We start from the raw sequence: 15,831 nt of genomic DNA on the forward strand, positions 1-15,831 counted from the left end.
GGATCCTGTCTCCTGTCTGCAAGCAGCACCCCTCCCACCAGCTGAGTGCTGCTCGTACACTGAGATGTGGATCACGACTCCACCTCCTCTCACACACGCCTCTTAAAGACACATGCAGTGCTTCCATTGGGTGGCCCAAACACCAATAGATCAGGCTTATAATCAAGGCGACTTCCTAGCATTAAATTCTAAGCATATTCTCCATTAAATGTAGTTCCCTACATTAGGAATAGTTGTCCGCAAGATTGGTTCACTTAGAATTAAACTTCAATATAAGTTTCACTGAATGAGACATAATGATGTGTTTAATGCTTCCTATTGTAATGTTATCTTTCCACAGAAATAATTCTATCATGAAATTCAATGCAAATAGATTTAAAAAACAACAACCCTGAAAACAATCAGGGACATAAAATAAATGGAGATCGGAGTTATATGATTCCCTGACATGGAAACGTTTTATCTTCACGCCATCTTGTGGCCAAGATGTGGAAAGACTGGGAGACAACACTTTATAAAGAACCAGACGCTGTACCCGCAAATAACACTCATCTTTTAGGTTATCTACCTAGTCAAACCATCCAGCACTTACTGGGCTCAGCATCTATGAGGTGCCAGATGAAAACACTGCATTTTAAAGCAAACATGCTGCTCTGCTCCGCTTGCAGACCTGTTGCTGGATACACTAAAAACGACTGGAGCTCAACACTTTTTTTATCAAGTCAAATTTCTTGGTTAACATCAATAGTGAGAATAAACAAAACACTGTAAACAGTTATTATGCTTCACTAGATTAAAATAGAATAAACACTGGTGCTGATAGACATTTGGTAATGTCAACACCTTTGTGTTGAAGTTAAAAATGTGTGAATGTGCCAAGAAATTATATGCACAAAGGCATTTAATCATTTGATGATATGCTTCCTCCTGTATAATGGTTACAAAAAAGCTATATCACCTATTGTCCAGAAGATGGCGATTGTGTCATTTTTTAATGCCCAAGACCCAAAAAAGAACAAATAATCCCATATAGAGTATGGGATAAGTCTTCCCATCGAGCAACAATTTCCATATTTAAGTGTGTATTGTATGAGAGAAAACATGTTCAGGAAACCGCCATCTGAGTCAGAATATGAGCAGGAGGGGTTGGTGGGCTTCAGTGCACTGGGGTGTGGAGTTTCTTTGGGCCATAAGTCCAGTTCTGCCTGCAGGACTGAGCTGTCAGGTAGATCGGGTGGTGAAAGGATGGAGGGATAACACAGGGTGACAGACTGAGAGGAGCAGGAGTGGACCCCCCCCCCCCCAAAGCTCCCTTCATTGTTTCAGAACCAACAAGATGCATGATGGGTTCCTTTTGTGGCTGAACAAGTCCTATTCATAAACCCTGAGTCCTAATGACATGTTGAGACCTGTAATCTTACTTATAATACCAGACCAAGCAACAATAACTAGATTATTCAGACATTCAAGTGTGATTTATTATTTTTAGTTTTCATACATTAATTTAAAATACAGAGCAGCTGTTTATGTGTCCTTGGATGAGAGGACTGAGCCCTCTTCCTGCAGTGCCTTCACTGTGACGATTGGTCCCATTTGTTCTCCTCACAAACATCCTCTTCAACCCAGGATTCCCTCGCTAGGATGACTCACACCTTGCAGTGGCTTTAGATAATACGAGGTAATAGTACGTCTTGTTGAATGCCATACCAGGACTTCTGCCTGAGTAATCAGCACACACAGAGCTCCTCTCCAGCCTGCCTTTGCTTACTTTTCAATGAGAAGCCAACTGTATTTATTTGTATGTGTTTGTCAGTTCAATGCTCACAAAAGACACAAACACACAACATTTATTGACAATAAAGAGTCAAATCGATACTCTGCAGAAACATAGACATGACGTGAAGTAATGTCACATTTCGGCAGATGATCAGAAAATCTGAAAGACTACTCACTTTTATGTACTCAGGAGACAATAGAAATGAGAAGAAATCACAACAGAAAAACAAAATCAAATCCTAAATTTTTCAAATAAATATGCTGTGTCGTATCCATGTCTGATTGCCTGTCAGCAGAGTCACATGTCCATGTTTGATTAGAGTCGACGTGCTCTAACAGGCACCAGGGGATAAAGGCTCCTGTCAGTCTGATGTTCTTCTGCTCATGTGTGCCAATGCAGATTGACAGGATTGTATGTTGGAGAAGGCCAGTGCTGTATGGTTTGTTGTTATGTTGTTGGGCTTTTGGCCCTCAGGGTCCCCCCGCACCTCGGCTGAGCAACCACAGCCTTTTTCCACCGGCTGATTGTTTACTCTTCCCCATCCTGGCTCTGGCAATGAGATGACATGCTGAATCTGAAATCTATCTATCTATCTATCTATCTATCTATCTATCTATCTATCTATCTATCTATGTGGACACCTGCGATACACTAACTTGAAGGAAAGGCAGGAAAATTAAAGGAATCTTGCATCTCCTTTGATGCTCATTTTAGCAGAATATTACTGAATAAAAAGTTATCAAACAAACAATCTGCATTTCACCATTTCCCAGCTCCAGGTGACGCAGCCAGACAACAAGTCATGTGACACCAGGCCAGACAGTTTGGCTGCCACTTGGCTTTTAAGTGACAATTTTATGATGGCGCTGGATGTCTCTTGTCCTATCTGTGTGTCATATCCATTTCCCAGAGTAACTCCATTTGACGCACTCTCTCTCCGCTCTCTGACCGCTGCTCTCTGAAGATCCTTTTCAAAGTGCTCAGTGCTAAAAGCGGCGGATTTGATTACAACGTCTTTTTATTAGGTTTTTCCTAATGAGTGCCGTTAAGCTGCTGTGATTCTATTCTGCTGTCTTCACCAAACTGTATTAACGTAGGATCAGGAAGCCAAGATGGCTCAAGGTGCTATTTATAGCTTTCTGTATCAAACTTTTGGATGTTCAAATGGACGACCTGCTCATTGGTTTCAACAGGGTCTTGACCTTTTCTTTTTTTTAATCAATTTGACTTTTTCTCCAGTTTGGACCCACCTGTTTATTGCCTTAATATTGTTTCATTTATTCTTTCTCCATTTAAATTTTTTACTTTTATATTGTGTCTGTATTTTACATCTTGCTTTTGTCTTTTATTGTGAAGCACTTTGTGACATCTGATCTAGAAAGTTGCTTTACAAATAAACTTCACTTTATGATGCATGCATGGAAAATTAGAAATTATGAATAAAGACATGGAAAACAACATGAAAAATGTAGACAGTCCCTGAAACTAAACATAGTAAAGGCTAGCTTAACATTTAGAGGATTGGCAACATGTAGAAGCAAAACATCATGTTTGAAAGCTCCAGAACAGCTACTAAATGGACCTTGTGGTGAGATGGTTTCAACGTAAGGAATTAACTTCTTCAAAATAACATGACAGAAATCCTAAAAATGCTCAGACAACATTTACAATTCCATGAATGGGCAACTCCATCTGCAGATGATGATCATGTGATATGATTGAAAGATCCAGAACAGCTACTAAATAGACCTTGTGGTGAGAGTGCTTCCTCAACTGTCATCACTGTTTTTCATATATTGATCAAACTCAAGTTAAACCTCAAACACCAAAAAGGGCAACAAACCTCATTAAAAATCATATATTCAAACCCTCCTATTAAAAATGTATAATCTGTTTGATATCCTGTGATTGTGTGAATTATGATGATGATGTACAGCAGATAAACATTTTGACAGCCATTACGGTGACATCAGTATTTACTTTGCAAGACAACCTGTTGCTTAAACCGACTCAAATGATGTTTTACCATAAGCTCACAATTTTGATGTGAAAATCCAGCTGTACATTTAGAGGCTCTGCAGCGTGTAGAAGCTACAAAGGCGCTCACACAACACTGATCACTGTTTTTCATACATTGTTGGAGTGGTATCATGTATCATTGAGCTAAAATACCTCATTGAAAAGGGCCTGGAAGTTCATGGAAAACTACAGACACCAGAGATAAAAGTCTTGAATCTAAGCTGGTTAACTCACTGGTTTGTGGTGAATATGTCAAACTGTTCAATATGCTACGAAAACTGCTATAAAGTGATCAGTGTTATTGATCAGCAGGGACACGTGAGACCTCTAAATCAGCTTGAGCTCTTTCAGTGTGTTCAACGCTGCTGTCAGTGAAAACCAAACACCCTGTGTGTGTGTGTGTGTGTGTGTGTGTGTGTGTGTTATCTTTCTGCACTAACAGGTATCCCCAAGTGTCCGCTGCGGCTCCACTAACTCCTCCCACTCGGCCCTGTCATCATCACAGGAGAAGCATCCTCCTCTCTGTGGAGCTGGTCCTCTGGCTGACTTTTCACAGTCCGATGCCCCGACAGGACTCAGCAGTCATGGCCGGCAGTCTGACCCACCACGGCTCCCCGAACCCCGGCTACAGCTCCAACAACGCTGTCCCGGTGCCGGTCATCACGCAGACGGACTCCAGGGACAAATGGAGCAAAAAGATGGATTTTCTCTTGTCTGTCATTGGCTTTGCGGTGGACCTGGGAAATGTTTGGAGATTTCCGTACGTTTGTTATCAAAACGGTGGCGGTAAGTGGTTTGGAGATTTTAAACCAGGCCAGATCAGTTTGATTTCATGAGTTTGTGTAACTTGAACTCTTATGTGTGGAGCCACTTGGCAAACATAATCTAAGAGTTTTCAAATCGATTAAATCTCCGAATTTGCGCTTGAAATGGCTTCAAATTATTCAGAAAACAGGCTGAAGCTGCGCATCTGGCAGCAGAAACTGTCCATGGTGCTGAAGTGCGCATCTGTAGCCTCCACATCATTAAAAAGTCCACTAAAAAGTTTTTACACTTTTCCTCTGACATAGTCTGTATCGATGTTTATTTGGTCACTTTTTAACAATGATTTTCACAATACAGGAGTTTGACAAATCCCTATCACGACAAGCGTTTTTATGACGAAAATGTCTGTTTTAAGTGAATATCTCTACTAGTAACATCTCTAGTCGTTATGTGTTTTGTTGGGAATATATTGTGCTTTACTCAGTTTTATATCAGCAACTAAGGGTCGGTTACATTACAGCAGCCAATCGGCTTGTTAAGGGCAAGGGAAGTTTATTTATATAACATAAGGTAAAAGTGCTGCACATAAAACGTAAAAAGGCATTAAGACAAGATTTTACAGGAATAAAAAAACAATTAAAAACATTAAACATGATTTAGAAGATTGAAAAACTGAATAAACAGGATATACTTAGTCATTTCATTTGATAATTTTATGTTTCAGAAGTGAGTCCATTTCATGGCCTTAATGGTGTGTTCCTGTCCAGGGTTCCTGTCCAGCTTAACTAACAGATGTAAAAATGAAATGTCTCATTTTCATTTACATGTTTCTGTTTTAAATTCAGATTCAAGCCCTCTTCAGTCCTCATTCTCGAGTTTACGAATGTCTTCATTTTCTCATTGCACATGAGACAGCACTAACAGTCATCATGACCTTCATGTAAAAGCCCTGTATAACATGATGTGCCCTCATGCGTCTCTGTGCAGGTGCTTTCCTTATTCCCTACATTTTGATGGCCATCTTTGGTGGTGTGCCGCTCTTTTACATGGAGCTGGCACTGGGACAGTTCCACAGAACTGGAGCCATATCCATATGGAAACACATCTGTCCCATTTTCAAAGGTAAGGCCTCACGCTGAGCTGCTCAGTAGCAGATATGCAGATGAAATCCAGTTACTTTGGGAAATCTGTGACCCAAAATCAATTCATTACAGTGAGAGGGTTATACTGATTTTAGTCTTCTATCGTTCTTTCACCTCTGTTTCAGGTATAGGATATGCCATTTGTATCATCGCTCTGTATGTGTCCTTCTACTACAACACCATCATCGCCTGGGCCCTCTTCTACTTCTACTCCTCTTTCTCCAGCATCTTGCCTTGGACAAACTGCGACAATGTGTGGAATACCCCCGACTGCACCAACTATTTTGGCATTGACAACGTCACCTGGACGAATTCCTCCAGGTCTCCGGCAGAGGAATTTTACACGTAAGTGCATGTAAGTGTGAGTAACAGAAACCACATATATAAATAGCTTTACAGTAATACTCTACACAAATAGATCTTGTACGGGAAATGTTGTCTCGTGTGCTGAAAATAGGATGATTTATGTGTGTTTTCGTTACAGGAGGAATGTTCTCGAGATCCATAAGTCATCAGGGCTGAAAAACGTTGGGGGTGTTCGCTGGCAGTTGATGCTCTGCCTTTTCCTCATTTTCACCATCGTATACTTCAGCCTCTGGAAGGGCGTGAAGACTTCAGGGAAGGTAACACATTGCAGTTGCTTTATTACAACAACAATATAGAGCATGATTGTGAATCCTCTTTATTTTAGTCACGCATCTATGATTTCTGGCAATCTTCCTGTTTCTCTTTCTGATTCATCTCTTTCTTCCACACCAGGTCGTGTGGGTGACGGCCACCTTGCCCTACATAGTGCTTTTCATCCTGCTAATTCGAGGCGCCACTCTGCCAGGAGCCTGGAGAGGTGTGGTGTTTTACCTAAAACCCCAGTGGGGGAAGCTGCTGGAGACCAGTGTAAGTTGTACAAAGTTGGTCGGTTGGCCGGTTTATCAGCAAAGGATACAGTTCACTGATCTCTTAACACAAAAAACATAACCGTGCCTCATATGTTGGGTCACTTGAGAATCTTATTTTTTGCTCTTCATTTAAATGATCTATACCGTCAATTTAAAAGTAATTTACTATTAAACTAGTAAACTTACAGGATTGTTTTTCAGATAGTGAAAGGTAAATTGATCATATGAAAAGAAAAAAAAGAATAAGAAAAAATAATGATGATGAAAGGATGAAAAAAAGCTTATCCAAATACATACACATACAGATATAAATAAATAGTGCATATGTTGAATTTGACCTATTATTCTTATCTATTTTGACAGATGTGGAGATATTCTTAACAGATACTGACATCTTTTGTCCACCATTTCTCTCAATTTTATGGTTAATGCCAAAGAAAAATTGAATGCTGTGCTCCATTTCATTGTGTGTAACTTACCAAAAGGACTTTAGGCTGTTGGCAAGACCAGAGGATATGGTGGGCATGTGTTTCTCCCTCGTCCTGCCAGCATTTAGGAGTTCCTGATTTGTATTTAACTTGCTGGACTGGTGTAATGAAATAACTCATCTGTATGAGAAGCAGAAGTTTAATATATACCTTCATTCATTTCTATCCACCAGTCCCTTGAGAATCTGCCTGTATTTTTAGATCTATGAAACGTCCTCCTCTTCCTCTCCGGCTCACTGCGGTTGTTTGCTAAACATGTGTGAGTGCTTTGGTTGGAGGGGAATATGGATGAGATGAAATGAGATGCATAAATAAGCCACAGAGCAGGATAATAAGATGCATAATTGGTTTAGATTTTCTGCCCATTAACAAAGGCCTCCCTTTCTGTCTCACTCACCAATATCCAACGCTGCCCTCTTCTTTTTAATGCCGAATGCATGCTCCTCTTCAGATCTCCCTGCGTACAGCTGTGCGGCTACTAGATTTCTATACGACTGACACAACGCCTCTCTGCTCGGTAAATTAAATACTGAGGAATCAGAACACAAATAAGAAAATGAAAACCCAAAGATAATCCTATTAATTTCATTTGGCAGGTGACATTAAATCACTGAATGGAAATTGGCTCTAATCTGTGGAAGAAATACTGTATTTGTATACTGTTAAATGCCCATAGCAACCTAAAGCATCCCAGAACTTGCAGTAAACGTGCAGTTAAGTCCAGAGAGTGTAATGTCTCTTTCTGTCTTTTCTAGGTGTGGGTGGATGCTGCTGCTCAGATATTCTTCTCTCTGGGGCCCGGGTTCGGGGTTCTCCTGGCTCTCTCCAGCTACAACCCTTTCACAAATAACTGCTATCGGTAAGAACTGAGACACATTGAGTCATGTGAAGCCACATCTGTGGCTTGAACACAGCTTAACAAGTGGAGGCAGACGGTCCAAATAAAAGGCTAAAACCCTTGTTGACTGTTTGCACTCTGCATGATACAAAACCACACCTCCTGTTGAATTTAAGGATTGAGTTTAATGACTTCAGAGCACAGTTTGTGGTCAAAAGCAGCTGTGGGATTTATAGCTTATGCATTAAATAAGATGGTGTGGCTGAGAGACAATGACACAAGAGGCAGGAGTGGTGAATACTACGTGGTGGCTATAAATGCCAAGCTGTACACAGGACAAATTAAATTGTACACTCCCAGTATGACTAATAGTGAGTGTGGCTGATGTGATTAGTAGAGCAGAGTGGCATGTGAGCAAACTGTAGTAAACACACACATCATGAATGAAACTGGATGCTGCCTTTTTCTTCGTTCTGAGACCATCATCAAACATCAAACTCCTCAGTGTGATAATGATGGTTTTCCAATACAGACTTCCAGATACATGCCATATTGTTTTTTAAGTTATTATCAAGGGATTTTCTTCTCAAACAAATATATATGGTATATATATATATATATATATATATATATATAAAATGGTTTTTAACCATTAAATTGTTTTCTTTATTTCATTCGAAATTTACAACACTTGCAACAACTCAAAACATTGTATTTCTTAATGTAAAAAAGAAGAAATACTTAATCTATTCACAATGGCAGTTGTTTGGACTCCTGGATTAGACAGATGAGCATGAGTTTTAACACATGATGTTTATTCATTTATTTATTTAAAACCATCAATGACTACTTCTGTGGAGCCTTCCTGGAGATAGAACATTTTCCGTTACTAAAAGCATTCTGCCAATTGACACTTGGTAATAACTCCAAGACTGTTTATATTCGATAGATGTTGGTTTTATGTCTCTACAGAACACACAGCATACATCCTTCAGTAGATTATTCATCATTAGTATTGTTGCAAGATGTCTGTGGTTGCAAGCTAGGAGTATCCTCATGTGTCAGACACAAAGATGAAGAGGAAATATAAAGGAACCCATTAAACAAAGGTCAGAAGGGTCAGCAAAGTATTGAAGAGCTTTCACCTCAGACAGCAACACTTGGGAGCAGTATCTCCGATAGAAATGAAAAAAAGAATTATAAATAACAATTATTATGCTGGATGTCCTTGAACAGGGTTTTATTTCTTCCTCAACAGTGACGCCATTGTGACCAGCTTAGTGAACTGTCTGACCAGCTTTGTGTCGGGGTTCGTCATTTTCACGGTGCTGGGCTACATGGCGGAGATGAGGAAGGTGGAGGTTGAGGATGTAGCCCGGGATAAAGGTCAGTGAGTTTTATATTTAGAATCAAACACTCATCCTGATCTCTTCATATTCAATATTCAATCCAATATTTCAATGCTTTCAGGACCAAGTTTACTCTTCATCACATACCCAGAAGCCATTGCAAACATGATGGGCTCAACCTTTTTTGCGATCATCTTTTTTGTGATGATGATCACGCTTGGACTGGACAGCACGGTATGAACTGTGAACACAAAAGATGAGTCAGCTGAACAACCTTTATTTTACACGTTTAAATGTCAGGTTCATAAATTGAGACTATTTGAGGGAGGATTAAACACTGCAAAGTCTGTCACGATTGTCAAATGTAATGCTCTTAACAGCTTCAACAATAAAAGAGGCCTGTTTGCTTGTTTTCCAGCATTTAATGCATTTCAGTTTCATTTCTATAACAACATTTTATTCTCATTTCTTCATTAACTTGTTGGCCTGGATTCAATGCTGTAGTGATGTTAATATTACTGAAATGTATATTTTTACCTGACATAAAGCATCCAAATCAATTGAATGGCTTATGCAGATTGAAACAGGCTACAATATAATACTGCATATTTTCAACTTTCTCTTTGTGTTCCAGTTTGGCGGGCTGGAGGCGATCATCACTGCTGTGCTGGATGAATATCCGGATCATTTCTCCCACAGACGTGAACTTTTTGTTTTGGGCTTGGTTGTCGTCTGCTTTTTGGGCTCTCTAAGCACCCTTACAAATGTAAGTTTTTCATATTTTCAATGAGTTAACCAAAGAGAACAAAAATCCAACGGCTCGTTAGTTCAAACTATTACCTTCAATCACATTTACTTTAAGGTTTAGTTCTGTTTCAGGATACAGTGTAGTGAATTAAAAACTGCAGTCCGTCGCTCACACGGAGGAACATGCGTTATGTTATTAGTCAGTGTAAAAATGTTATTGACAGGGTGGTGCCTATGTGGTGAAGCTGCTGGAGGAATTCGGAGTAGGATGCTCCATCATTGCCGTGGGTTTCCTTGAGGCCATTGCGGTTTCCTGGTTCTACGGTAAATAAGAGATTATTATCAATTGACTGATATTCAGTTTCTTTTATCTGCAATGTAAATGAGTAGTTATAACATGTTGTTAGCATGCGAAGAACAAATACTGTAAGTTTTTGCTTTGTTGCCTTCAGGTATCAACAGATTTAGCAGTGATGTCCAGGCCATGCTGGGCAAAGCTCCGGGGTTATTCTGGAGGGTTTGCTGGGTTGCCATCAGTCCAGCATTTCTAGCGGTAAAATATGAAATATTCTGACCTACGTTTCTTTTAACATGTAGTCCTTTAAAAAGATCAAATAAGCGTCATCCATTTAAGTCAACTAAGATAAATCAAACTGAGTGTAAGATCAAAAGATGACTGGACCAGTGGCCTTTGAAGGCTGCAGTCACCTAACAGCTGACCCACTCCTTCTGTAGATTAAACCCTCCTCTACATGAAATATCTACCTCAAAACCTTTTCTATATTGCAAAACACTGGGGCAAATGTCAGCTTCCTCCTCTACATACAGTTTAATATCCTTGTCTCTTATTTGAATCCATCTCCCTGGTTCGCTTCCTGTTGACATTTTGCATTATTACACTTTATGGCTTCCTTTATATATTTCTTTTACAAAGTATGGAAGTGTGGCAGATATATTACCTTCCCCCAATATAATTTATTATGTAAGAATACAAAAGTTACATTAACTTATATGGAAATGTTATGAATCCCAATTCCTCTCAGTATATTATAGTGAGCTCCTTCCTGAAAGCGCCGCCCCTCACGCTGTTTGACTATAAGTACCCCGACTGGAGCATCACGGTGGGATACATCATTGGCTTCTCGTCCTTCATGTGGATTCCCATCTACATGGTCTACAAGCTGGTGTGGACTCCTGGATCTCTCAAACAGGTCAGTGGAAGACAAAAAAGTGTGCAAAAGGTTTGAACTTTCACACACATTTCCCTTTCAATTGACCTCTAACTGTGTTGTTTTCCACAGAGGTTGGCGGTGTGTCTCAGACCAGAGAGGACCATACCAGACATTCACGCCGACAGCCTCAACATGGCTACCGTGCCATAGAAAGGAAAACACCTGAACACATTAAAAATACACCCGTCCCCTGCTTGTAGTTTTCTATTCAAAACACAGTTTTAAGTTATTTCTGACCTGAACATTATCTGACATCATGACTGTTACCTGCTGTTGAACACGCCAACTTTCACTGCACATGTGCACTCTGTAAAATGGTAAATTGCTGCTAAATTGCTAATTCCAAGAGGAGCTGAGATAGCAATACTCAAACCTTACTGTACGGTCTGTGTGTATTCAGATCTACCTGCATCACCAGGACAGTATGTAGCTGTCACATGTTGCCATTTTCAAGTGTTGCATTTGTGTGGTTGTAGGAGTCATATTTATATAATGGTCTGCCTTTTTCCCTTAATTAATCAGCTGTCTTCATCTCACAGGAACAACATGCCAAGGAAAATAAAAACATGTACTTCTGGGCTGTTTATTAATTCATACTCTATAGTATGTCAGCTAGTGTTTTTCACACCAAGTGTTACCAGCTCTGCTGTATTTTTTGTGGCCATTTTTAACAGCTATTGTGTGTTTTGTGTTGAACTTAAGTCTAAACACATGTTTTACCTCGAGGAGAGAGATGAAATGGGACAAAACCTAAATCAATTTGACAGTAAATTACAGTCCCTCCTTTATTTTTTGCCAATGCTGTATTTAATTTTACACAGTAGATCTGTAATACAGTGCTTGTATAGGATTTCATGCCCACTGCTGGATATATCTGCTATAAAATGTTCTGTTTTTCCCTACAAGTGTTTGTAATGGAGACAAGTGAGGCACTCAGACAAAAACCACATCCGTTTTTACATTTTCAGAGAGAATATCTTTTTAAATCTTTATTGTTATAGTATTGGCATTATAAAAAGTAGAACCTGTGTACCTTCTGGTAATACAGTACAATGTACAACTGCAAGTATATTGGTTCTTCAAATTCAAAATGAATGTTTTGGTCTTCATCTGAATGCTTCATTTAACTCCAGATAGCCTGTTTTGCCTTAATCTGCCTATATATTACACTGTATGTACAAAAATGTAAAGGTTGTATTGATATTGTGCCTCTCCAATGTTTTCACTCTCTAATTTAAGACTGTTCAAACGTTCTTGCAGACACATGGCATAATATCACTTGTGTCTTTGTCACATGTGTTAAACTTATCTTAAAGCGCTTTATACTTTATTTATATTCAGAGAATAATGTGATGAGCAAGGTGATGATTGTTGTGTGATTTTCTGCCCTTTTCAACCTGGTTTATGTACTAGTCAGATAAAGAGATTATAGTATACATAACATATTTCATATCTGTGCTTCTTTTCATTCCTTAAGGTTAAACACGAATATGAACAAACAAACAAAACATTGCGGTATTTTAGGCAGTTAAATTCCACTATCTATATTAAAACAGTGTTTTCTTTCTGAATTGTAAATATGAAGAAGACCACATGAGAGATTTGCTCTTGTAAATCTCCATATGGTGATCTTCATGGCTTTGTAATGGCTGTTGGCTGTAGCTGCTCACTATTAGATATTCTAATTAACAAGCTAATTTGCAATATCCAGAATCCATCAACATACAAGGGAATAGAGCAGCCTCTACCTTCAAATGCTCCGCAAAACCCTCACACACACACACACACACACACACACACACACACACACACAGTTACATGATTCCCACCAACAGCGACCTTCAGATCTTTACTTATTTTTATTCCTGGGTAAGCCAGGTCTGATCACTTCAAGGACGACAGGTATGAACGTACACGAGAGTAGAAAGTGTTTTTTCCAACGTATGATTCCCCATTGAGCTGCTGGTTGATGGACGTGCGGATCAAAGCCCTTTTGTGCCACTGACTGCTATTGAAGTAGAGAACAGGGAAGCACAGGAGACACATAAAAGAGACACTGCTAAATAGACGGTGTCTTCTGACATGAACAGCTTGACAAACAGTACATTAAGGAAAGAATTACATTATAGGTACTGTATGTGTTATGACTGAATCTGCTGCAGTGTATCCATTAATCCTGATAAAACACAGTAGAGAAGCTACAAGATAGTCCAAAAGATACAGAGGAAATAAAAAGAGGAATTTCACAGGAATTTTACCTGTTGGGAGAACATCGATACTCTGTCAGAAGTGACTGTTGTGACTAAATGTGCTCCATTGCAGCCAACAGACGCCATTTTAGATTGACCTCAGCTACATGTGCACCTGCAGATATTTTTTACTCTGCATATGAATGATTCTTTACTCCTGCGAAATCCACTCACACTACAGAGAAAACATCTAAATACACAGAAAGTCCTGTTTAATATAGTTTTTTTTATTTAAGCCTCTTATTTACATCACAAACACCTAATTAAATACCTGACAAATCGTTTTTTTCATGTAAAAAAACAAAATGATTGCCCAATATATCATTATTAGATTCTAAAATATTGATATTGGCGTCAAAAATCCTGGTCTGTCCGGTTATAGTACAATCAGAGTACAGAAGATTCTCATATGACACCCACTAAATGTGCATGAACTGTGGACATGAACAAAATCACCTGAGAGGACTGAAAGGTGGAGGTTACATACTTGTTGAAATTAGCACTCTTTGTCATCATGTTAGGAAAAGGGTAATTTAACTGTTATCTTAAGTGCAATATTTCACTTTGGTGCAATATAATTTATTATACACACTAATTTCTTCAACTGCAAAAGCATTAAGAACACAGAACTCAAACTGATAGTATGAAACTTGGAAAACTGATTTGTCAGACGTTTCTCAGTTGACTGAATATTGCAGTTACAGATGTGTTAATGTGAGTTCAGTGTGCTGTACCCAGCTGAAACAATGTGCAACAATTATTGGTGTGACATGATGTAATGACTGTGATTATGTAATGCTCCCTTATATCTGCTGTCATGACAATGTTCAAATCCATTGATGAATCTATAGGAACAGATAAAAAAGATGACATTCACAGAATCATTCTCAAAATATGTTTATTTACAAAAATCAGTTCAATTCCGCTGAGCTATTAAAACAGGATCTTTGAGTTCATGTTGTAATGAAATGCTTTCTTGTTGTGGTGACTTTATCCAGGAAGCCTCCAGTTTTAATTTCAGGCCACCGTGAGTGACATTTCCTAACGCTCATTAAGCTTCTCTGGCATATAATTAAGAGCCATAAGTGTTTGTAATGGTGTGCACTCTTTAACTTCAATAGAGGATGAAGGTAAAGGCCATATACATCAGTCATGCAGAGTCATTATATAAGGATATAACCCCAAGGAGCTTGACCTTTATATCTATTCTTCATTGCTCTTTGACATTTCAGAAATGGGAAATGTGATGGAGGCCTCACACTTGTTTGATGGTTACCAGTAAGAGAAGAGATTTAATACACTTTGTATTTCCACAGCCAAACTATCTGGAAACACCTGAAACTTTCAGTTCCCTGGTGCCGTCAGGGCTGCAGACGGGCTCTTACTGTAGCAGTATAAATATAAACCTGCTAGAGCTGAAATTATCATTAATCATTTGACGATCGTCAGAAAAATGATTGGCAACAATTTTGATCACTGATGAATATCTTTGGGGTTTCAACGGCTGGTTGTGATTTCTCTATTTTTTAGATTAAACTATTAAACGAGTTATCGAGAACATAATCTGCATATGAGTCATTAATGAAAATAGACGTTAGTTGCAGCCCTACAACCAGCAATCAAAGATGAGCCCCACATGACCACAATCACGTTTTCATATTGTCAACTAACTCATGCCCATTATTCCTTCGATTCATTGATTAATGATTTTTTGAATTGCTTGTTTTGTCCGACCAACAGCCCCAAACCCTAAAATGTACCACTATAAATACAACTAGGCATAGTGGGCTTAGAAAACCAGCAAATATTCACATTTGAGAAGTCAGAACCAGGGATTTTTTGGCACTTTAGTTTGAAAAAGTTGTTCCCTAATTTCAGAATAATTTTCTAGGAGGTTTCATGGAAATAACTAATTAGGTACTGATTATAGGGTAAATTGAGACAGTGTCTTCCAATTAATCAATTCCAATTAACTTCTTTAACCCAGGAAGGCAGTAACCCAGCTGAAGATGCATAAATGTGACAAACTCCAACATTAATAAAGAATAAAAAGTCCAATAATAAAGGAATAAATGTTTACTCGTATTTACTTCAAGAAAACAAAACAAAAATCTCAATAAATGGCATCAAATCACAGTTCTTTCTTTTCTCTCATCAATTGGATTTCTGTCAACTGACAAATCGATTAATCTACTAATCATTCACTAATCAGCAAACCGACGGCCTTAGGACCCAGATCCTACAGCGGAAGAAGAAACGCCTCAGTCTCATCATCATCATCACCACCACCATCCTCCTCCTCCAGCCTCCACCGCTACGATGCTGCATC

At 38.9% G+C, this 15,831-nt stretch overlaps 1 protein-coding gene across 1 annotated transcript; it reads left to right on the plus strand.

The window, feature by feature from the left end:
- The first annotated feature begins 4,356 nt into the window (after positions 1–4,356).
- Positions 4,357–11,403, plus strand: slc6a4b (solute carrier family 6 member 4b). Its single transcript, XM_070904034.1, has 13 exons — positions 4,357–4,582; positions 5,549–5,683; positions 5,829–6,048; positions 6,188–6,326; positions 6,463–6,597; positions 7,843–7,946; positions 9,184–9,311; positions 9,396–9,508; positions 9,909–10,040; positions 10,246–10,345; positions 10,474–10,574; positions 11,065–11,232; positions 11,323–11,403. Exons 1-13 carry the CDS (start codon positions 4,357–4,359, stop codon positions 11,401–11,403), a joined length of 1,782 nt encoding a protein of 593 aa, XP_070760135.1.
- Positions 11,404–15,831: the final 4,428 nt, after the last annotated feature.

This window comes from Enoplosus armatus, chromosome 4 (assembly GCF_043641665.1).
Source record: "Enoplosus armatus isolate fEnoArm2 chromosome 4, fEnoArm2.hap1, whole genome shotgun sequence".
Classification (NCBI taxonomy): Eukaryota; Metazoa; Chordata; class Actinopteri; order Centrarchiformes; family Enoplosidae; genus Enoplosus; species Enoplosus armatus.